The following is a 22,042-nucleotide window of genomic DNA, read 5'->3' on the forward strand; positions in this document are numbered from 1 at the left end:
TAGAACCAATGAGTCAATGATTCAGTGGTCCATTCAGGCACTTTGCTTCATTCTTGAATGAATCAGCCGTCTGAACGAATCGTTGGAAAAGGCTTCAATGACTCATTAATTAAAATAGTCCCTTGCTGCCAGCTGCTGGCGAATGTAGATGCTGATTTCATATGATTGGTAACAGGTGACATTGGTAATATTAACTTTATTTTATTTATTAAGTTACATTTTTAATAAAGCGTAAGAATTTGTTACGAAACATTATACACGCCTTCAATACAAATAGGGGAAATGCCCTTTAAGTAGGTCAAATGTCTGGTGTATTTGGAAAACCACTAGCCACAGTGGCCGACGAGCCAAAAAGTTCATGTCAAGCCCTGCACACATCGCATTATAAGATCCACGTGTATGAAATCTGTGCTTTCAATAAAGTTAAAAATCTGAATTACAGCTGTATTTGGTATTTACCTCTGTAAACTCGGCCAAAATCATCCGTTATGTTTGTTGTGAAAGTCTGTGAATCCAGTTCTCCGCAGCGCTAGACGGCGCGCTTCTCCTCAGCAGAACCACTGACGTGCGCCGCAGCGCTCATTTGATTGGCTCAGAGGAAGCCGCCGGCAAAAAACTTTGCCTGTGATCGGTGTTGATGATTTCGTGCTGCTGCAGTTGCTGTTGAAGTTTTGTCATTTGGCACCACTAATTCAGTAAGTTCGGGGGACCGCGTTGATATTCAGTTTCTCATTGAAGTCCGGTGACATCGGTTGGGCTTGATATTCAGACACAGGCGAAACCAAGGGCGATGTGCGGATTGACATTATCTGGCGCCAAAACACTGTATCAGTAACAAACGGCTCTCCTCTAGCGTTACGTTTACACGAATCTGTTCGCTTCTATGATTGTATGTATGCTAATATAAGGGTTAAGTGCGATAATGACATTATGTCACATTGTTTTGAACGGGTTAATTACTTCAACGACTATTTCTAAAACCATAAACTTTCTTATTTTCATAAATAATCAATGTTTGACTCTTAATGAACCAATGAGTTACTGCAAAATAAGTTTGTTTTTAGCAATGAAGCCATTGTTAAGCACTTTGACATTTTGTGTCTATTAGAACAAACAGCGTTGATGTATCTGCCTCAGTACGTGAATATTAAATGCTGAGTAACTTTATTGTTGTAAATTAATATTGGGTCAAAACACAGACTTCAGAGGGTGACAACTGCTGTTTGGTTATTTGGTCACTTTAGTTATGTTGTAGATATATTCTTCACCAGTCTTCTTGTTTAGAAACATACAAAAGAGAAAAAAAGACCACTCAATGTGGAATTAAATTGTATTTATGTACTAGATTTGATCATATGCCCCTGTTTCTCTGCAGGATCCCACGCACCATGCTCGATCCATTAGAAAATGGCTTGTTTGATATACCAGATTATGAGCACATAGAGGACGAGAGATTCCCTCCTCTCCCTCCTCCATTATCGCCTGGTCAGGGAAACATCGAGGAGGATCCTTTTGGCAATGGAGAGGGTTTGTTTTTCATTCTTTATCATTAAAAACTATTTAGATATAAAGAGATTAATGGTGCTGAAAATCATTAGTAAGGTGATTTAAATTTTTTTCATAGAAGTGTAAGTTGTTCCCATGCTACATAATCCCTGCTGTTCTTACGCCGCATGGCGCAGTCTTAAACTCACGTTAGGATGAAACCCAAATTGTTTTGTGTTTAGGTGAGGAGGAAGGAGAGGTCTCAAAACTAGCAGACGTTCCAGTGGCAAAGAGACGAACAGTGATGAGGCCTCGGCCTAAACTGGATGCAAACAGGTACTGAACCAGATACCAGTTAACTGATAGTTAATAAATAATTGTTTGTTTTTATCAGCGTGTCTATGATTGAATTGATGCCTTACTTTACCTGCGTACTTACAGTATACTCCCAAAAAGCAATGCATGATGCATCAGCTGCATGATTGTTTATTGTCGCAAAATGTAAACTCTATTATTGCACAAATCTGTATATAAATAGATACATATAGTGCATACATATAGTGTGTATAATGTATAGCAAATCTCAGCAGCCTGTTTTTAATTTTTTTTTTTTTTGTAAAATTTAAACACAGCTTTTTATAGTTAATGCTAACATACTATGTTGTATTTTTAAACTGCTTTATTTCTTGTATAATAACAAAATATAAAGTATATTACAAAAGTGAGGGCTGCTTTAAAACAATATATGAAAGGTGAAAGTACTATAAAAATGATTTTAGTTTCTCTCCATTGTTTACCTCTTTCATCTCATCTCTCTTTTTAGGTTGATTTCTGAAAAGGGTCTTCCAGCTTTGCGTACATTATTTGAAGATGTTAAATTCAAAGGCAAAGGACATGAGGTAATTACTAATTTTTCACTTCATCCTCACCATTTGTTTGTGAAATGCTGAAATAGTCTTGAATTCAGGTGCCGTTATTTTAACATTTATAAAATGCGATGCGATGTGTAAATACAGTTTTCAGTGTGCACCCTCTTCATTTATTTCTGATTCAGGCAGAAAATCTGAAGCTCCTCTTGAAGAAAATGGAGAACTGGGCCCATCGCCTATATCCTAAAATGCAGTTTGAGGAGTTTGTTGATAAAGTGGAGAGTCTGGGTAGTAAAAAAGAAGTTCAGGTAAGATCTTTGGCACTATTGAAAAAAAACTTGGGACTTAAAGCAGCCTTCTGTTTAATCAACGCAAGAATGAATCCTGTTTGAACTTGATATTTGATCTAGGTAGCATTTAAAAACCCTCCGTGATATTGTACATGCTTAATGGAAATTTTCTACATCCTTTGTTAATGCTTTGCTTTGTTTCTCTATTAGACATGTCTGAAACGAATTCGACTGGACATGCCAATAACACATGAGGACTACGTTGGTAACGATACTTGAACTTTTGGCTTTTTTCGCACTACTATTGAAAGCAGCAGGTATCAATTCATTATTTTCCACTTCCCTTCAGAGGAGCCTGAGGTTCAAGTACCAGAAGAGTCTGATCCAGTTGAAGACGAAGGTTTCCCTGAAGATCCATTTGTCCATTCTACTCCCGCTCCAGCCTCCCTCACAGAGGAACAGCAGCGGCGCATAGAGCTCAACAAACGGCTGGCTCTGGAGAGGAGACTTGCGAAGCAGAAACAGTTAGGTGTGTGGAGTCATTTACGTCATAATGTCATCACCATGATCTCATTTGCCCATAGTCCTGGAAAAAATCTGTTATGCATATAGTGTATCATTATTTTATACTTTCCCCCAGAATCCTCTCAGAATTCCATCCAGGCAGATGCAGACGAACCCTCAACCAGTTCTTCAGGGCAGTACCTTAGTCAAGAAAATCAGGGCACTTTCGACCAGAGCACCTCAGACCAAACGCCGCTCAAACAAAAGTCAGCCGCGCTTCAGAATTCTCCTTTGTATGATAATGAGTGTGCTAGTCCAGTTCCAAATGGCATAGTTGATGACGATGACGACTGAAGCAATCCTCCCCATTTGTACCAAGAGGACTGTGAATAACTGTGAGTGATTTTGGGAAAGGCAAAAGGCTTTTTCATGTTTAACCTTGTACAACCTTCCCAGTCGTATGCCAAACATATTTTAAAGCTTGTTGGCAGTTTTGAAATGCCAACCCAGGCCTTGTTCACCACATTGATCTTAGTTAAGTTTGCTTGCATTTTGTCATGTTTCATCCTCCGTGAGGATTTTGGAATACATGTGCTCAAATTGAAAACATTTTCCCTCCGTTTTATTCTGAGGGTTCACACTACGTTCTGTGAACCTAAGAATAAATTCACCAATTGGCTGAAGTTTATTATAATGTCCCAATGTAAGCACACTTGAGGTTAACCCATTTCCTTTTTTTTGAAAATGTTTATCCCTGTTATTTCAATGTACTTTCTATTTTCTGAATAAAAATGTTAATGTAGAAAACCATATGTGTGTTGTGATTTGTGTCGAGTCATATTTTGAAGTACATGACACAGTCTGAACAAGTTTTAAAACACTAGGCATCACACAATACCAGTCATTCAGAGACTAGCTGCCAGGAGACACAGCAAAACTAGGTTTTCTCTTATTTTAGCTCAAGCTAGTTTTGACTTTAAATAGATGTTTAAGAGTCTCCCACTTGAATTCTATGGCATCATACAAGAAAAGGAAATTCGGATCATAAAATGTCACCAATATTTTTATTAAAAAATTTTTTTTTACATGATCAAACAGGCTTCTACATTTTCAAGATGTTTGCATTTGCCAATTTCAAAAAATATTTAGGTTGCATGCTGTTTTCTCTTAAATAATGTTTTTCATTTCATTTGCCATTTCACATGACACATCACAGGAAGATGATACCTAGAGAGAGTATCTGCAGTCCAAAAGCTGATCTTCATATAAAGCCGTTGACTTCACAGGAAACTAAGGTGAAGAATCTGACCAACTTGAGACAACTTGTATTGAACAATCCAGAAACCAGTGTTGATACATTTTTTAAAGTTTTTGTCTTACTTCAAAACCAACCTTAAAGAGCTAAGATGATGCAGTGCAAGTCTGTTCCTCTGTCCTCCTGATTTGACAGTCGGACAGATCCAGTAGGGCGAGTTCACTGATCTCCTGTAAAAGGACATAAAGGTTTGGTGTTCTGCTCTGTCTGAACTGCCTCTCCTCCCTGCTCAGTTTAGGCTTCCTTCCCTTCTCTTCCTCCGCCTGGAGCGTGGCCTCTTCTGCCCAGCGCACCACTTCCTGAACCAGCTCAGACCGACCACGACCAGCTGGCTGTGACTCAGGTTGCACAGAGCAGTGGGGCTTGTTGCTGATAATCTCCAGACACAAGCTGTCAGCATGGCAACGGGATGCTTCTACGGATATTCGAACCTGTGGAGGAGGACAAGCACAAAGGAAAGAAGGAAAACATGATGTTAGAGGATGTAACGCGAACATATCTATGGCAGTCCAAATAAAGACACAAAGAACGAGATTTTCGTTGTTTTATGATAATATACTTACTGTAACGTGGCTGAAGAGGTAAAATGTATGAGTTCCAGTGCTGGTGCAGGTGCTGATCTTGTCAGGGTATCTCTGCAATGTCCCAGCCTTCCATTCACACCTTCCTTCTCCATCGACACTGACCACCTGACCCTCTCGATCTTTAAGGTACACAGCTCCCTTCACACCATACCTGTGTGAAAAGATAAGTGTTATAGCAGCTTGAAATCAAACGTCGTGTTACTACTTTTGGTGTACACTTTCATTCAAAAGTTTGGGGTCAGATGTTTTTGTTTAAAAGAAATTGTTTCCCTTTTATGTATTCAGCATTAACTTTCTTTTCATCAAAGCAAAAAGCACAATTGTTTTCAACACTAGTAATAAATGTTTCTTTAGAAACATATCAGTGTATCAAAATGATTTCTGGATTCCACAAATTATAATTATATCTTTTATATTACTGTTTTAATGCATTAATGTTGTTGTCTCATTTGTCTCGTCTTTGTAGAAACACTAAGTAATATTCCATAAGCAGGTCATTACTGTGGTATGAAGGCAAGAAAGCCATTAGCTCGGACAGCGTAGATCACAGCATCAGCCACACAGCGCTCATCTGTGTTGGAGTCCTTGTCTCTGAAGTAGAGGCACTGGAAGAGCTCCGTGGACTGTTTCTGTGCGTGCTGTGCTGCCTGTCACACAAACAGAGTGCAGAAAGTGTTGAGGCAGTTCGCAGTGATTTATATTACTGCAGTTTTACTGCAATAAAGTACTGATACAAAATTAAATGGCCTCCACTTACTCTGTTTTTATTGTTGATATGCTGAGCTAGTTCATCGAGTTCTTTGTTACTGGCCAAGGGTTTGCTTGGCGATCCTTCCCTCTCCGGCTGAATAGCAGCCATGAGCAGCCGGTGAACTAATACATCAGCATAGCGTCTGATTGGAGAGGTAAAGTGAGTGTATCGATCCAGAGCGAGACCTGAGAATGACAGAAGCAGCAAGACCGGATTTATGATTTCATCTTTTTCTTAATTCTAGCAAGCAAATTTACCAATATGCCACCATGTCACTAGTTTTAAAGGGATAATTCACCCAAAATTACATTTTATCATCATTTACTCACCCTTGTTGAACATAAAATAAAGTATTTCGAAAAATGCTGGTTATCAAACAGTTGATGAACTGTTTCAAATATCTTCTACAGGTTTGGAATGACATGAGGGCGATTAAATGATTTTCTTTTTAGGTGAACTAATCCTGTAAATCATGGTAGAATGTTTATTCGTACTACTACAAAAAATTGGTGTAAAACAGTAACAACAATGAGCAACCAGCTACTTAAATTAACATTTGTATTAGTAATAATGAGATTACAAATGATCTGTAATGAAGACAGAATGAAAAGCATGTACCGTAGTGATAGTATTGTTCTTCTGGGCAGGCTCCTGTAGAGAAGTAAAGGGCATTAGACATTGCCTGGGTAGCCATCATTCTTAATAACTTGTTCACCAGGGGGTCCTGAGGATCCACAGCTTGTTCCAGAGAATCAGCAAGAGCTCTGTTTGACCTAGATGAAGCAATGCAGAGACGTAAATATACATTCATGTATGCAATTTTCTCTCAACATACTGATAATGTTATTATTCTATTCTATTTATTTTGGTTCTTAGATATTTAATTTAGATATATAACACGGTTTAAAAAGAAAAAAATATTCAGCAAAAATGTATTAAACTAATTGAAAGCAACAGCAAAGGCATTTAAAAAAAATGCTATTTTTCAAATAAATGCTGATCTTTTGAAAAAAAAAAATTAATGTATTATGGTTTCAACAAATATTAAAGCAGAACAACCGTTTTCAACACTGATAATAATACGAAAAGATTCTTAAATAGCAAAACAGCATATTAGAATGATTTCTGAAGAACCTTAAAGACTGAAGTTATGACTGCTGATGTTTCAGACCATTATTTTACAACATTTTATTTATTTTGATCAAATGCATACAGCTTTGGTGATTTTTTTGGTGAACTTTTGAAAACATTTTTTTTTACCTTGTATCAATACTGAAGCCAAGCGCCTTGGCACAGTCGATGAGGTTATTGAAAAACTCCTGTTTGGGTGGTGGATGATGACGCAGGAGAGCTTGATGTGGAAAGCTCTCCTGTATCTTGCGTGCCACCCAGTGGTTGGCATAGATCATACACTCTGCCACAGTCTCATGAACTTCCAGAGGCTGTTTTGGCACAAGGGCTGTAATGTTCTTTTCCTCATCCAGCTGAGCCCTCACCTCCACCCCCTCCAACTCCAGGGCACCACCCTTATCTCTTTGTGCACGTAGGTGCCTGGCCACCCTCGTCAGGGTCTCTAGGGCCTGCAAGAGCTGAGCCGCCTTTTGGTCTCGCTGTGAACCCTTGAGCTGGCTTAGCTCAGGTACCTCAACCTCCTCACCATTCAGCAGACTCTGGGCCAGCTCATAGTGAAGCTGATAGGAGGAGCGGATTAGAGTGCGACCGTACCAAACCGTACACACATCTAGAGTCTCAGCATCCAGCTCCCACAGCACACTCATGGCATATCTGGAACATATCACAAAGTGATTCCCTGTCATTTTCCATCAAAGAATACAGACAGAGAAACTACAGCAGCATATTAGGTCAAGTCTCAAAAAAAGCAAAGGTTTGTGTTTTACTCACCGGTCCACTCCTCCGAGGAGAGAGCACAGATCAGCACTCAAAACTGCTGGCAGCATGTCATATCTACGGTCAGCCAGGTAGTAAGTGGTTGCCCTGGGTTTAGAAAAGAAAGATGCAACTTACACTTTAGTTACTGTAGCATTAGGTGCTATTTAAATATGTACAAATGCACATTGAGCACAGAAATGTGATAATAAATATATATTGTCATTCAAACATTTGTGATCAAGGCCAGTAAAGAACAGTAACCATACTAACCTTATTTGTGCCCATACATATGTGTCTCAAATTTGATGTAAATATTTTATTTTGCAGTTTACAGAAATGACTGATTTCTGACTTTATTTGCAATTTTGTGCCACTTACTATTATAATTTTGGCCCTTGGGCATTAGTGCACAGCCGGCACACAATGTTTCCGAATTTTTCTACGGTGGTTTCATGTCGATCAAAGTTTCTAAGTTTACGTTTCTAAGTTTCTAAGATTTGTCAAAAAGTATCTTGTGTACGATCAAAAGATGTTTTACATAAACATTAAACTACAATATATTCTATGAATCCACCACTAAATTCTGAGGAACTGCCAAATTTCCATACCTTGACCGTGCCTCTAGATCTGTAAGAGAGCCCTCTCTGACAAAGTAAGTGACATCAGCAATGTGGACACCCAGCTCTAACCGCTTCCCCCCAGGCAGAGTCCGCACAGACAAGGTATCGTCCACATCCTCACAGCCCTTGGGATCAATACTGAAAACCAGGTGTGTGTCTCTCAGGTCCCGCCGAGAGGACACTTCACTGCTGTCCATGTGCCACTGGTTCTCCTCCGTGTTAACGGGCATCTCTCGCAACTAAAGAAACATTCAAAAAACACTGATTTTTATAGTAATGCATTGTGTTTCTTTCGAAGGCTTTACTATTGAGGGTTGATTCTTTTCGTAAGGCAAAAATCACAGTTTAAACATTTGAAAATGATTTCAATCAGATGCTGACACAATGACTCTACCTGTGCCTCTGAGAATGGTGGCACATGGATGCAGTTCTCCAACAGGATGGTCTGAATCTCAGTCTCCAGCTCACCTGCTTTCCCCAGGACCCTCACACAGTGGCCATTGGGGTAAACGGAAGTACTTTCCCATGAATCCAGCCGCACAATCACTCTTTGATCCTAGACACAGAAAATATATTAAGGATTTAATATTTTAAGCATTTTGAAAACAAAATAACAGTGAAAAGAAGATAACATTTTGAATTTATTTTGAATTGTTTTGTATTTTAAAATACAATTTATTATGTAGTGCTGTATTTCATTTTGATCAATTTAGTGCACCTTTACTGAATAAAAGTATTTATGTATTTAATTCTTCAGCCTCATTTTCTGCTAAAGTACTAACAAAGGGTGTCAACAATAATGTAAACGTTGTTTACGTTGTTGCACATAAAATGTTGAATTGTATCTCCACCTGCAGAGCCTCGGCCTGTTGTGTGCTGATACGAATTTTAGGGATGCGGTAGTCCCACGGAATAACCAGAATCTTTTGTGAATTTCGACTGTGTGACTGCACCTCCTCGAGAGGAGGAAATGTCACAGCATAGTCTCTCCAGTTCCTCTGCAGAATACCAACCACCCTGCCTACAGGAAAGAGAGCAAAGAGCAAAAACAAAACAAAACACACCACATAAACAACTATACATCTACAGCATAGTCCAAAAATCTTTGAAAATGTTAACACATAATTCTATTTGTAACTAATAATAAAAGCATTTTCACCAGTAGTTCTCAGACGTTTGGACAGCAGCATGTGTGTAAATACATTCACTCTAAATGTGCATCAATCAATCAATCTTCCCATTCTGCTAAGAATTTTATAGACTAATTGTAATCGGCATATACCCATGATTACCTGTAGGCATAGGCTGACTCTGTGTTTCCTCCAGTGGCTGCTCCTCTCCTTGACCCTCTGTAAGTGCCATAGTCCTGCCTTCCCACTCATTACGGGGCAACAACTCAACGACAACCAGGTCTCCATGCACCGCCCGGTTACGATGCTTTGCCCCATTGATCAGCACATCACTATTTAGCTCTATAAACATGATCACACAGTCATGGTCAAACGTAAAAGACCATTAAACCATCAGTATCAGTAAGAGCATCAGTTATATATAACATTTGAACAACTGATACAAGCATGTTGGTAACAACCTGTATTTTTGCTGGCTGAACCCTCATAACGGACAAAAGCCTCATTCTGTGCTCGATGTTTGTTCACACTGAGGATGCCCTTTAAGGGAAAGGAGTGTAGTTTCCATAAGCCACTATCAAGAAGGAAATGTGGTTTAAATAACAGGAGTGAGAGAAACTTACCTGGATGTACCTGCCAGATTTTATACCAGCTTCCAGCACCTCTGCAGGCAGGTGTTCAGTGTACACTTTCTCTGCTCCCTCACTCTCTCTCTCTTGAAGAGTCTGAGCAATGGAGTTGTACAGATCATGGGCGGCCTGAAGGTCTGGCCAGAAACTTAACAGGTACTCCTACAATTAGAGTTGTAGAGTTGTAGACAAGTATGTTGGTCATTTATTGCACTCATTTCTTCGCAAATGCAAAATACAAAAATCCCAATTTTTCTATTTTTTTTTTTTTTAAAAACAGATGCATAGATAATGTATAAGTCACTTTCACAAAATAAACCCTTGAAGTTTGATCGAACATTATCCTAAATAAATAAATCAAATTGTAAAATAGATTACTGAAGCAAAATGTTATTAAACATATCTGACTCCAGAAAGACATTGACAATTCGACACCACAGATTTCACAGGAAATACAATAAAATAATATACCTGTATTGAGATGACATACACTCCGCTGTTTAAGGCACTGAACTTCGAAACAGCGTCACTATCTTCTGTAATCATCACCACCGGCTGGAGTCCAGCTAGATGATTGTAGTACCAAACTGCTGCGTTGTACACATTTCTGGAACAGAAAGTACATTGAGATTTTTTTCCCCCTGCAGCTCAGGTTTAGGAAGTGCCTATGCGTTCACTTTATAAAAAAGTTACATTTTTTTACTTGCTTTTTTAAAAAAAAATGTATAATAAAAGTCAAAGCGCATGACATTATTCACACATGAGGCTGATTCAAAAAGAAAACTTTATTATATTATAGCCAGGCTTTTTAGAACGTGGGGTGCATCTATCTCTGCGATTGCACTAATTTGTGTTAAAATACTTTAAAGTAATAACTTTTTTTTTTATTGTTGCACTATACACATACATTTTGAACTATGAAAATTAGTACAAAAATTAGAGGAAGGAGAGGGGCCATTGTGTATGTTGCATCAAATTTGCACTCTTTGACTTTGAAAAGCCTTTCTCTAAGTCTATTAATCCTCTCAATAACCTTTCCTCAAAGTAAACAATGCCTATAAGAAAGCATAATACTCTATAGTCAGGACTTGCCTTGTATGCCATTTGTCCTGAGACTCGCCCTTGTCTCTGGGGCAGTAGCAGTATTGCTGAAACTCATTGGCAAACAGCACACAATCATGGCGAGGGTCCTTCAGTAAAGCACGCAGTCTGTTATAATGCCTGTACAAGACAAAACACAATGCAACTATAAAAGCAACCTGTAAAACTTACCCTTCCGATTTTCCCAAGGGAACTGTCCTATTTTATTCACACACAATGTTAATTAAAATCTGGTGTCACAAATGATATTTGCGGGGTTGACCTGCGTCCACGGGTGTGCTGAACAGTCTGGTAGGCAGTCTGGGTCAATATGATCCCATGCAGCTCCCTGAACTCCAGTATCTCCAGGAAATCCCGAACCACTCCCACATCAGGAACCACATAGTGGGTCACATCTCCGGACAGCACTTTCCCATCTATTGAACCGCAAACGGTGAACATTATATTGCAAACCATTATCATCTTAATAGTTATTTTAGGAAAACTATAAAATAATACTTCACACACAGAGAAGTATTATTTGCAGGGCGAACTACAAAACTATTATAACTTTTAATGACTAGAAATACTTGTTTGGTAGTTCACCCTGCAGTTATTGTTTTTATTTATTACCATGCAATTAATGTTTGCATGTTTGAAGAATTGTCTAAAGTAAATCACTGATCACTTCCAGTCTAGTAAGGTGAACAAAGGGTTAAGTAGGACAACTTGTAAACTTGCGTTTGTTCCAGAACATCTACATTAATCATCTAGTTTCGACCTAAACCAATATCAGATAATCGATTATGACAACATTACAGAGGCGTGTTATACCACATTTGGTCACCAATATAATGGTAATAAGTTAAATGACAAAGATTTCGGAGTCTATGTAATTTAGCAATTCGTAAAGCTATAGTTTTACCGTAAAGACCACATAATTTAAGATTGCCTGTTGTTAGCTACCTAGTTCTGTTGACATACTGATCTATTTACTCTAATAATAATGAATTATAATGATAATACACAGGTATTTGATGTTGTTTTTGATGTTTGGTTCATGTTCTCCCTACCGTTATGACAGTCCGCTTGACAGAGGCAGCTTCCACAAGGCACCTGTTCCCTCACGTAGTGCTCCCGAACCACACGGACCTTTCTACCCTTTGAGCTATTCAAATGTAAAACTTTCTCGGTTTTAATCATGAGCGGACCTTCCATAACAAACCACTATGGATAACGTTCAACGACCAGATTCCGTCATTCGTCTTTGCCATGTTTATCAAATGTTTTGAAAGGAGTCGGCGCCATCTACAGGACTGGAGGACGCTTCAAGTAGGCCTGGACCTTAAAACCAGTCATATTTTGATTCTACAATAATCAGACACTAAGACCAGTATTATCTCATCATTTTATTATTTATCGTAATCTGAGAACCTACTGTCATGTTTATTCATGTTTATTTAGTTCATAACATTTGTAAACTAAAAAACTGTCAAATATTACAGGCTCAGAGGAAAGGTATTATGCCTGTGTCTGAAAACTCAACATGACAAAAAGCCAATAGACGTTCTGCCAGTTTACTGACATAATCTTAATCTTCTAGACCAAACACACTGTGCATAGAGTAGTTGTGTCATAATGCTGATCATTTGCATCTCCAGGTTTTGACATTATACAATAATTATGTCAAATAAACAACCTTCTCGAATAATCAGATACAAGCAGACATACAATCCAATACTTTACAGTCCAACAAAAAGTGCCCAGTATAGAAATATTCTTCAGATTTTGGTTCCTTCGGATAGTCTAAAACATTCAAACAAAAGACACTACTTAACATTAAAAAAATGTTTTGATTGTTCAGTAATGTAAAATTGCCTTGTGATCGATTTGGCAAATCACTTCAAAAACGACAATGATTTCTAAATTACATCCTTTTGTCTTCACATGGGTGCAACATTAAATAAAATGTCTTTGGCATCACAGATTTGATCTCATTTTGAATGTCCCTGTGGAAAGTTGGTCATCTGGATGTTGTCTCCTTGTAGTCCTGGGTTGTAGTAACCAAATCCATCGAACTTCAGGTCTAGCGGCTCACTGTTATCCAGTCTTAGAACTTTGGGAAAAAAAACAAAAAAACAATATGAATGATGCATCACAGTGGAAAAAATGATTCTGTATTGTGTTCATAGAAGCCCTCACATATATTCACATGGATCTTGGTTCAAAGTGATGCAAATAATGACAAGGGAGTTTTATATTACCTGGATCAGGTGACATCTCATCTACCAGTTTTCTGTGAGAGAAGTCTCTTCTGTTCCTTCGATTCAGGAAGACAAATGCTGCCAAGGCCAGGAGGCCCACTACAATCCCAATAACTAGGACAATGGTCCATGCTTGTACTTTCTTGCTTTCGGTACCAACTGAAACATCTGAAGATAAACCTGTAAAGACAAATTTCATGTTTATTGTAACAACAAAGAAACCCTTATGTACATTATTGATAAAAACACATATTAGACTGAGTAATATTGTGGTTGCCTTTACCATGAAGGTGCTGACCAACACCATCAGAGGCTTAAAATGATTATTAAAGTTACAATTATTAAACAGCAACTTATTAGTATACTTCATCAGGCCAAAACCACCATACAATCTAAATATATAAAAACAGTTCTGATGCAAATATAACTCTTCTATTCAGTTCAGAAGGCTGTTTGGACACATATTGAGTCACATTCACTAAAAAGGTCATCAATGTCAGGTGTTCTTTGTCACATTGGTCCACACCTGACCCCGAAAGGAGCCCCTCCCAATATCTGCAGGGTGAACACCACTCTTATTGTGAGGGAAGTAAGGTGTCAGTAACGGGACACTCTGGCCCAGAGCAGAGGACAAACAAAGCCTGAAATCCAATCCAACTTGGAGGAACAGCAGCAAATATGTCTTTTATGACTGAATTGAGAGTTAGCTTTTGCTATGGAACTGGAGAGTGAAATAATGCTTATTAAAAGGTCAAAACACTAACAGCGACCCAGATTTGGAGTGAGAGTTCTATTTCAGCATCTATTTCTATCTTCATATCATTTCAACACTAACTGTTCCAAGGCTGTATCTGGCTTTGTAACAACTATAATAACAAAGCCGAATTTTCAGCGGTCACTCCAGCCTTTAGCGTCACATAATGATTTAGAAATCCTTCTAATATGCTGATTGGGTTTTCAAGAAGCATGTCTTATAACTATAAATTAGGCTTAGTCTTTTTATAAACACTGATTATTAGTGCTCGATCAATGCTGACTGTTGAGTCTCACCTCTTTCAGAATTCTCTCTGGTGTCAATAGCTTCGGTCTGGTTTAGTTCTGTATCCTCTGGGGCAGCAGTCGTGTCGTCTTTGGGGAAGGTGGGTAGAATGGCTGCCGTTGTAGTCCTGTATACTGGTGGTTCGGTTGGACTCGCTGTAGTTTTGTTCTGGACGCTTTCATCTTTTGTTGTGGTGGTCGGACTTTTAGTAGTGCTGTTGGTGGGTTCGTCATCCGAGGGAAAATATCCAGAACCCGATTCATCATGGCTGCTCTCTGCTGTGGTAGTCTCAGGTTGTGGAGTGGTATTGGTGCGATTGAGAGCAGATTCATCTGTGTGTTCTGACTCTGGCGTGGAGGTATTTGTGGCTGTGTCCTGTGTCAATGTATTGTTGACTTCTGCTGATGTATTTGAGAGCTCAGAACTTGAATTAAGCGCAATCATTGGAGGTGGCGCTGTAGCAACGGGACCGTCAGAACTAGTTTCCTCAGCAGACTGCTCAAGGCTTTCGTCCAATTTAGTGGAGTTCTGCTCTCCTCCTTGACTATAAAACATTGAGCCAAATGTTTGTCCTTCATTTTCTGAACTGTTCTCTGGTTTGTCTTGTGCATCCTCGTTGCTTTGTGCGTCTTCCTTACTTGATTTAGCAGTCGTTTCCTCACTTAATGATTGTTCTCCATTGTTGTCCGTGTTATCACTGTTTCTGTGCCATTCTTCAGGTATCTGGGTGGACACTTGTTGAAACGTCTGAAGTATCAAGAGAAGTGCAAATGTGATGCCTAGTGGCAATTTCATATTTGGCTCCTCTACCTGCAAAAATAAGACATGTTACTGTATGGAGTGAATATGTATATCCCAAAAGCATAAGCAATGCCGAAAATATTCCACTATTTCATTAAGTCATTTTCCATACATACACATCATGGTGGCATCAATAAGAAGATAAATGCTGCCAAAATGAATCAACATTTGGGAAAATCAAAACCTGTGACGTCTACAAAATGAAAGTGTTCTTTCTAAGAAACCTCTGTTTAGCAGCCCTTTGTTCCGCTCCCATAAGTCTTTTTCACTGAAGTGTATCTAAGCCCTCTCGATACAAGGGTAACGTACACCATTCAGCCGTGTCACTGCATTGCAATAACAGGAGGTGAGCGCACAATATTCTGTGTATTGTAATGAATGTACACACCCAAACTATATTTAGATGCACATTTTGAGCAAAATTATGACAAAACAAAACACAAAGAACGAAGTGGTGCTAATGAAAATATATTTTGAAATATTTATATATATTAAATATTTTTCGAAGATATTTTCGAAGATATTTCGAAATATCATAAGCTTTGATGAGACATAGACGTGGCATGATAACGTCACTTATTGTATCTAGTATATTTTGATATGCTGTTTAACAGACACACCCACACTTAACATGTGACTAAAAGAATAACTATTTCCATATCATCGTCACTTCACAGTTATTCCTGTTTGTCCAGTTCATCTGCTATCATCTATTATTGCCGGCCGCTAACAAAAGTACAATTAAACAGTGATAATGTTACAGAAATGAAAGGGCTTGAAGGAATAAATACTTAGGCTCCACAGTCGTGTCTTGTTTTTGTGTGTATTTAGTATATAGTACATTTAATCTGTCATATCTGAACCACGTGTTGTGTAATTATTATTATATTATTGTTTACAATAAATTTAAATTCATTATATTGCTGTTATTGTACGGTCTGTTTATGAATATATTTGTCAGTTATTATTATACTAATATTATAGTGTGTATTATAGTTTTTTCCTAGCAATATGTCAATATGAAAACGTAAAATTCAAAAGATACAGTACATGTCTATTAAACTGTAAAATAATGCTTTTTTAGACACACTTTTAAAGGAAAACATTCTATTAATAATCTTAGAATTGGCCAAAAGGAGTTTGAAGTATCTCATCAGTTTTGTCAGTTTTATCATGTCAATAATACAATATACTGAGAAGATATGTGAATAGTTAAACTATAATGTAACATATTTCAAACCTTTGTTTGAAGGATACCTTTTGGTTCACTGTTTATAAAATAATTCAGCAGTGCCTTCCAACAACTTTTATTAATAACTTTCAGGAATTAAAACCTCTATAGGTACGAGCCACCATTTGTTAAACATCTCAAAAGTTATTTGTAATCATGACTTCAGCAGCATTCATACCACTGACATCTAATACCTCCTCTCCATTTTACGCCAAACTAGGCCAGATGAATTTTAAAGCAGTACAATATTTCTCAATAGGCTTCTATGTATTAAAAATGAAAACCTACCTGAGCGCTGCCTGTTGGACTCGGGTGAGATGATCGAGTTGAAGTAAAATGGTTTGAGAGTTCAGAGAGTGTGCATCCAGAGACAACAGGCAAGGGGAGGGATCTGTCTCGCTTGTGGCTACCTGGGAACTGGCCTTTCCTGAATTTGCACCTGCAAACCACACCTCTGCATCAGGCTTCCTGGATGCAAATGAAGCGCTCATGTGCGTCAGAAGTAAATAGGACTGAAACTCAACGTCAATCTGCATTCATACGTCAGTCATACACACCTCATCAGTGTGCAAAGGTTTATTTTGGAGGTAGGTTTTGAAGTCTAAACTAAAATTCCCTGAAGGGAGAAGCACCTGACACACTGGGCCTCCGAGCATTCCTCCCATGCCCCGTGTCCATGGCAACACACAGGTTGCTCAGATCTGCTTTCCTCCACCCCATATCTTTTCAGCGTTAGCCGGTAACAAAAGACACATGCTATTTTTTTATGACCGATGACCATGTGCTTCTTTTGTCATAGTGGGGTCATAGGTTGGAGTTTAACAATGTCATAATGTGGTGGTGGTGAAACAATTGTGCTTCTTTATGTGAAATATAGTTAAAATATCTCATTGTTAATCATGGGCCTCAGTTAACATTTCTGTGAACAACCTGTGAAATATCATTTGGTGGGAGAGTGGGCACACTGGTCTGTCAGATGACTTGCTTTTTCAATAATGGCCCAGCAGAGGGCAGAGTGTATTATCATTTCTTTCTTTCTGTTCTGTAGGGAGCGCTTACATAATTGTTCTTAAACTAAATCATTTTAGTTGCTTTTTACTTTTTTTGTATTAAGGTAATGCCATACTCGTCAGGCCAGAAAAAAATGTCATGTTCTGCATATTAAAGGTATACCAACAATAGTTTTTTTTTTGTCATACATATTCTCAGTTCCAAAATGTTATCAACAATAGTGATGGCGTTCTGTAAGGATGGTAATGCTGTGCATAAGTCATTGACTCCCAGAAACTGTGAAATCACATTTACAATGTAGCGTTATGATTTTGAATCTTGTTAAAAAATTCTTTCAGTAAAGAAAGTTTAGTAAATTTTATTTTAGTAAAACAATAAAAGAAAATATGTAAATAAAATATATTAGTTCATTAAAATACTAATATTTATAGACTATGTGGCAGGACAAAAAAATAAATATTGTCTGGATTGGTAAACAGACAAGTACACCATTAAGCTTTTTATGTAACAATTTGCTCATACAAATTACTCCTTTTTCGAAGTTGTTGAACAAGTAAAAGCATTTTTGTCCACCTTTAAATGATTATTAGTATCTTTCCCTTCGTAAGAGACTACAGACTGTCCTGACTCATATCCTGCTTCACAATAGATGTTTGATCAAGATCATTTGCCAAAATGGCTTTTTTATTAGAGAAGCAGTCAGTGTAACGGGAACGAAGAGTCGAAAGGCAAATTTGAGGCTTCTGTAGCGTGTGTTTGACTGGAGGCAGCTGTGCAAACAGGTGAGTATGTAATTGAATGCAAGTAAAACCAATCTGTGCAAAGGAGTATGGGCGATGTGCAACAGTCTGTGTGGTGTGATAGATAATGTGATGGAAAAGGGACCTCTGGTGGCGACCATGGACAAAATTCAATACAGTCAGCAGTTAAACTGTTCCATTTGGACTGTTTGTGATGATCACATCCATGAGTAATCGGTTTGATTGTAGAATGGGTGTGGGAGAACCAACTCAGACTTCATTAGAATACAGATCATAGAGCGACGTCATTTACATTACAGCTAGTAAACTGTACAAGGGAGTTCAGGGTTCATTCTGACGCTCGCTTTGAATGTCCTTATCATTTATTCCTACGCCTTTGTTTAAAAAAGAAACAAATCAGTGGAAATTATGTTCAATGATTAAAGAAGTAGTTTAAAATTTAGTAAAAGCTAAAAATGTACTCACCTTTAGTTCATCAAAAATGTATATGAATTTTTTTTTTATCAAAAATGTCAAAGTAAATTGTTAAATGATGTTACAATTAAAAATAATGATTAATAATTATTAATAAATAAACTTATAAGAGTAATAGTCATGACAAAGGAAGAAAGCCTGGCAACGTTTTTTTAATGTGGGCTGTTTTTGTTGGAAATTTTCCTTTATAGGGAAGGAGCAACCAACATCACATTTACTTTATTTGCTTCTTTGACCCTTTAAATTAGGCAACTTCTGTCCAAGTGTTTTCAGTTCACACTTTATAGGGGCACTGGAAAAAAAAGCTTGCAGAAGGTTCATATTCAAATGAATAAAATGAAATTGAGCCATAAACTGCCCCTGGAGAACAAAAGCATTGTGCCCACAGGCCAGGCTATTAAACTACAGGGCTTCACGTTATAAAGCTGCAGCACACAGTAGCTGTCAAGCTCCGACTTTACAGAAAACACAAACTGTATTTATGGAAAGCCAAATAAAACTGAAGAAAATATGAAGTGATCATTGTCATGTACGACAGCGTACGACGAGGTCAAATGCCTAAACAAGGAAAGTGCAATACCTACGAAAGCATACAGTAGATGTTTGTTTTTTTAATAATTCATTTGGGGCCTCCTGCAATTTAAGACCTCATGGGGGAGCTGTGAACTGCATTTGACTGGGGGAAGCTGATGAATGGGGAAGTAACAGACTTACGCAGTGAATGTGTCAAATATGAATTATTACAATACCACATGAAATATGATTAGCAGCTGGACACTACAAGAGCATGAACATCATGTCCTTGAGTAATGATTTATTATATAGGGAGAAGCAAGCCAAACAATTTAGATCACAACAAAGCCAGTTCAATCCCTTAAGGTTTATAATAGTTCAGCAGAAGTTTTGCTCAAACATTTTAATGGTATTCAAAGAAGCCAAAAGAAAATGTTTTAAACAAGGCTTTTAGATAGACCTTTAGGCCTTCAGAGGAAAGTTTTGTTCTATTGGGATACTTTGAGTTAAGTTCACTGGCTTCTAGGATAACAGTTTCCGAATTGAGGGCCAGAATATTTTAATATATTTTTGGCATGTGTTTGTTGATGTTGATGCGTCTGTGATACTGTCTTGGATTCAGAGAGTGAAGGGAATATTTTAAGGTGTATTCCACAACAATATGAACATTTTGTCATTAATCTCCCATGTCTTTACCCCCATGTAGTTCCAAACCTTTAAAAGCTTTGTTTGTCTTCGAAACAGAATGTAAGATATTTTAGATGAAAACTGGGACTGAAAACTTCTCCAAAATGGCACTATGGTGACAAGGAGACAAAGAGGAGACATATTCTTTTTTATTTTATATTCTTTGCATATAAAAATGTCATCTTTTCATAAAGTTCTGATAAAACCACTGATGGCAGATCAAGTATTCTGTCTATGTTTTTTATACTTTGCGGGACCTTGACAGAAGGGGAGGGAATTAAAGAAATAGATCCTCATCCCAGAGCGTTATTACGGTTTTCTGCTATCCAACAAAACAGTTCTGGCTCTGGTTTGTTACACACAACGAAAGCAGATAAAACAAACTATTAAGTAGCCTAACTTACCTTTGGCAATTACAACTTTGGCAGTTATTTTATTTAGTTTTCCTCCATCAATGAAAACAGTTCCAGTTCTGAAAAAGCCATGTCTCCGAGCAACACAGATTACTTTCTAAATACATCCATGAGAAGCAAACTGTCAAACAAATCTGTTTACTGAATTATTTGATCACTCACTCATGTCACTAAATCTTTTCTGAATATACCCCTGTTGTATTGAATGATTCACTCAACAACACAGTCACTTGTCGCCACCTACAGGCATTAATTGTTAAATGATTCCTTGTGTGGTTGTCATTTCATTTTTGAAAAACATTATGACAGATGAATTAGTTTGTTTTTTTAAGGTGAATCTCTTTAAGATGTAAATGTATGCTATGTATTTTGTGGTTTGCTCAAAAACCATTAGCATGTTGTAAAATAAAAAAACGATTGGCAATTCTTCATCTGAATGAAGTTAACCAGTTTGTGCACCTTCTGTGTATATCCATGGACTACAATATTTATGTGGAAAGTTTAAAAAGTTACATAATGGCTACCATATTCATGGTTTTATTATTCATTTTTAATAACCCCAGTCAACCTGCAAAGTCTAAACAGAACAAAAGACACGTTCTGCTGTCCAACATGTGATTAAAGGTGAACAGACGTACAATGATATATAAAAGGTATGTTAAGAGCTGGAAACTTTTTGTCCAAACAGCAGAACCCAAACTCCATGACCACAGACTTTTCCTTTTCTTCTCCCCTCTCTCTTCTACAGGTTTTTCACCCCAGCTGCTTTTCCGTTTATCACACTATTACATAAACCCTGGAAAAATGTGGGAGTGGAGCTTTCCCAGTCAAAGACCATCTTAGATGCAGGATTATAATGATTAATATCCTCAGTAATAGTATATGGTTCACAGTGAGAGGTTTTCTCTCCTCATAGACATGTTGTTCACCAAAGAACATCACAGATGTTTAGAGATCAGATCACTTGTGTGACATTAATTCTTCCACGTTTGGTCTAATGAACAATTGAAGGCTATTTGCACAATCAAACTGAACAGATAAAGTACTGCCCTACATAACGTAACCACCAGGTACAAACAATTCAACAACAACTTTTGATTTGCAGTTCTGGCAACGATATTGACCTTAGATATGGTGTCCACATGGAGATGGTTTAAAAAAAAAAGAAAAGACTTTGCTAGAAGAAAACAAAGGAAACAAATTGTGCAAACACTTAAGGGCATCTGGTGAGTGACTCAGAATAAGATCAGGGCTAAGAGCTATACTCTTTTCCTAAGAACTGTTCGCCTCCTAGGCAAATGCGACTGCAGACCAGCACAGAGATAGGCGAAGAGAGAGAGAGAGAGAATCCAGATCTAAAACGCTTCCAGATTTGGAGGAAAAACAGAGAGAGATAATAAGAAAGAGACTTTCCTCAGACATGAGCTCAGCATCCTGCTTCACTTATGTTTCACTGCTGATTGATGCCCTAAGGAGGCCAGAAAGTGGCCTGTTTGAAGACTAGAGAATAAAAACTTGGAGTAGCGCTGCATCTTAAATTTAGGGAATGTGAGATAAAACATTCCTTTGTGATATTTTTTGGATTGGCATTCTGACCCTTTATCCATAAAACACATATCAAAAAACTAGGTCACTTGGACACATTTTTTGTATTCAGCTGGAGTCTATCAATTACAGAATCCATACGGACTCCACACACAC

The 22,042-nt window shown here is 37.8% G+C and overlaps 3 protein-coding genes across 3 annotated transcripts; 1 reads left to right on the forward strand and 2 right to left on the reverse strand.

Moving 5' to 3' along the window:
• The first annotated feature begins 540 nt into the window (after positions 1 to 540).
• On the forward strand, positions 541 to 3,955 carry tipin (timeless interacting protein). The gene is made up of 8 exons (XM_043244707.1): positions 541 to 695; positions 1,376 to 1,527; positions 1,728 to 1,821; positions 2,309 to 2,384; positions 2,540 to 2,662; positions 2,855 to 2,909; positions 2,994 to 3,173; positions 3,285 to 3,955. Exons 2-8 carry the CDS (start codon positions 1,389 to 1,391, stop codon positions 3,500 to 3,502), a joined length of 885 nt encoding a protein of 294 aa, XP_043100642.1. The 5' UTR covers positions 541 to 695; positions 1,376 to 1,388; the 3' UTR covers positions 3,503 to 3,955.
• A 238-nt stretch (positions 3,956 to 4,193) lies between these two features.
• dis3l (DIS3 like exosome 3'-5' exoribonuclease) lies at positions 4,194 to 12,413 on the reverse strand. Its single transcript, XM_043245799.1, has 17 exons — positions 12,221 to 12,413; positions 11,431 to 11,584; positions 11,160 to 11,288; positions 10,539 to 10,674; positions 10,062 to 10,229; positions 9,900 to 9,978; positions 9,601 to 9,780; positions 9,160 to 9,329; positions 8,703 to 8,864; positions 8,297 to 8,547; positions 7,701 to 7,793; positions 7,059 to 7,583; positions 6,417 to 6,571; positions 5,805 to 5,983; positions 5,549 to 5,694; positions 5,027 to 5,198; positions 4,194 to 4,894 (listed from the first exon to the last, which is right to left on the reverse strand). Exons 1-17 carry the CDS (start codon positions 12,363 to 12,365, stop codon positions 4,550 to 4,552), a joined length of 3,189 nt encoding a protein of 1,062 aa, XP_043101734.1. The 5' UTR covers positions 12,366 to 12,413; the 3' UTR covers positions 4,194 to 4,549.
• Positions 12,414 to 12,543: 130 nt separating this feature from the next.
• Positions 12,544 to 16,921, reverse strand: muc15 (mucin 15, cell surface associated). The gene is made up of 4 exons (XM_043243360.1): positions 16,771 to 16,921; positions 14,462 to 15,260; positions 13,412 to 13,591; positions 12,544 to 13,263 (listed from the first exon to the last, which is right to left on the reverse strand). The coding sequence occupies exons 2-4, from the start codon at positions 15,243 to 15,245 to the stop codon at positions 13,142 to 13,144; spliced, it is 1,086 nt and encodes a 361-aa protein (XP_043099295.1). The 5' UTR covers positions 15,246 to 15,260; positions 16,771 to 16,921; the 3' UTR covers positions 12,544 to 13,141.
• Positions 16,922 to 22,042: the final 5,121 nt, after the last annotated feature.

The sequence above is a fragment of the Puntigrus tetrazona genome, chromosome 7, assembly GCF_018831695.1.
Source record: "Puntigrus tetrazona isolate hp1 chromosome 7, ASM1883169v1, whole genome shotgun sequence".
NCBI lineage: Eukaryota > Metazoa > Chordata > Actinopteri > Cypriniformes > Cyprinidae > Puntigrus > Puntigrus tetrazona.

Bases quoted from the DNA above. Each gene is read 5' to 3' on its own strand.
- tipin (XM_043244707.1), top strand. From the start codon at position 1,389: ATGCTCGATCCATTAGAAAATGGCTTGTTTGATATACCAGATTATGAG. The intron at 1,528-1,727 runs GTTTGTTTTTCA...TTTTGTGTTTAG, and splicing joins TCCTTTTGGCAATGGAGAGG to GTGAGGAGGAAGGAGAGGTC. The intron at 3,174-3,284 runs GTGTGTGGAGTC...ACTTTCCCCCAG, and splicing joins TGCGAAGCAGAAACAGTTAG to AATCCTCTCAGAATTCCATC.
- dis3l (XM_043245799.1), bottom strand. From the start codon at position 12,365: ATGGAAGGTCCGCTCATGATTAAAACCGAGAAAGTTTTACATTTGAAT. The intron at 6,572-7,058 runs GTAAAAAAAAAT...TGCTTCATCTAG, and splicing joins GGCTTCAGTATTGATACAAG to GTCAAACAGAGCTCTTGCTG. The intron at 5,984-6,416 runs GTACATGCTTTT...TGTCATTCTCAG, and splicing joins AGAACAATACTATCACTACG to GTCTCGCTCTGGATCGATAC.
- muc15 (XM_043243360.1), bottom strand. From the start codon at position 15,245: ATGAAATTGCCACTAGGCATCACATTTGCACTTCTCTTGATACTTCAG. The intron at 13,592-14,461 runs GTGAGACTCAAC...TTGTCTTTACAG, and splicing joins CAGAGAGAATTCTGAAAGAG to GTTTATCTTCAGATGTTTCA. The intron at 13,264-13,411 runs GTAATATAAAAC...TTTTTCCCAAAG, and splicing joins TGAGATGTCACCTGATCCAG to TTCTAAGACTGGATAACAGT.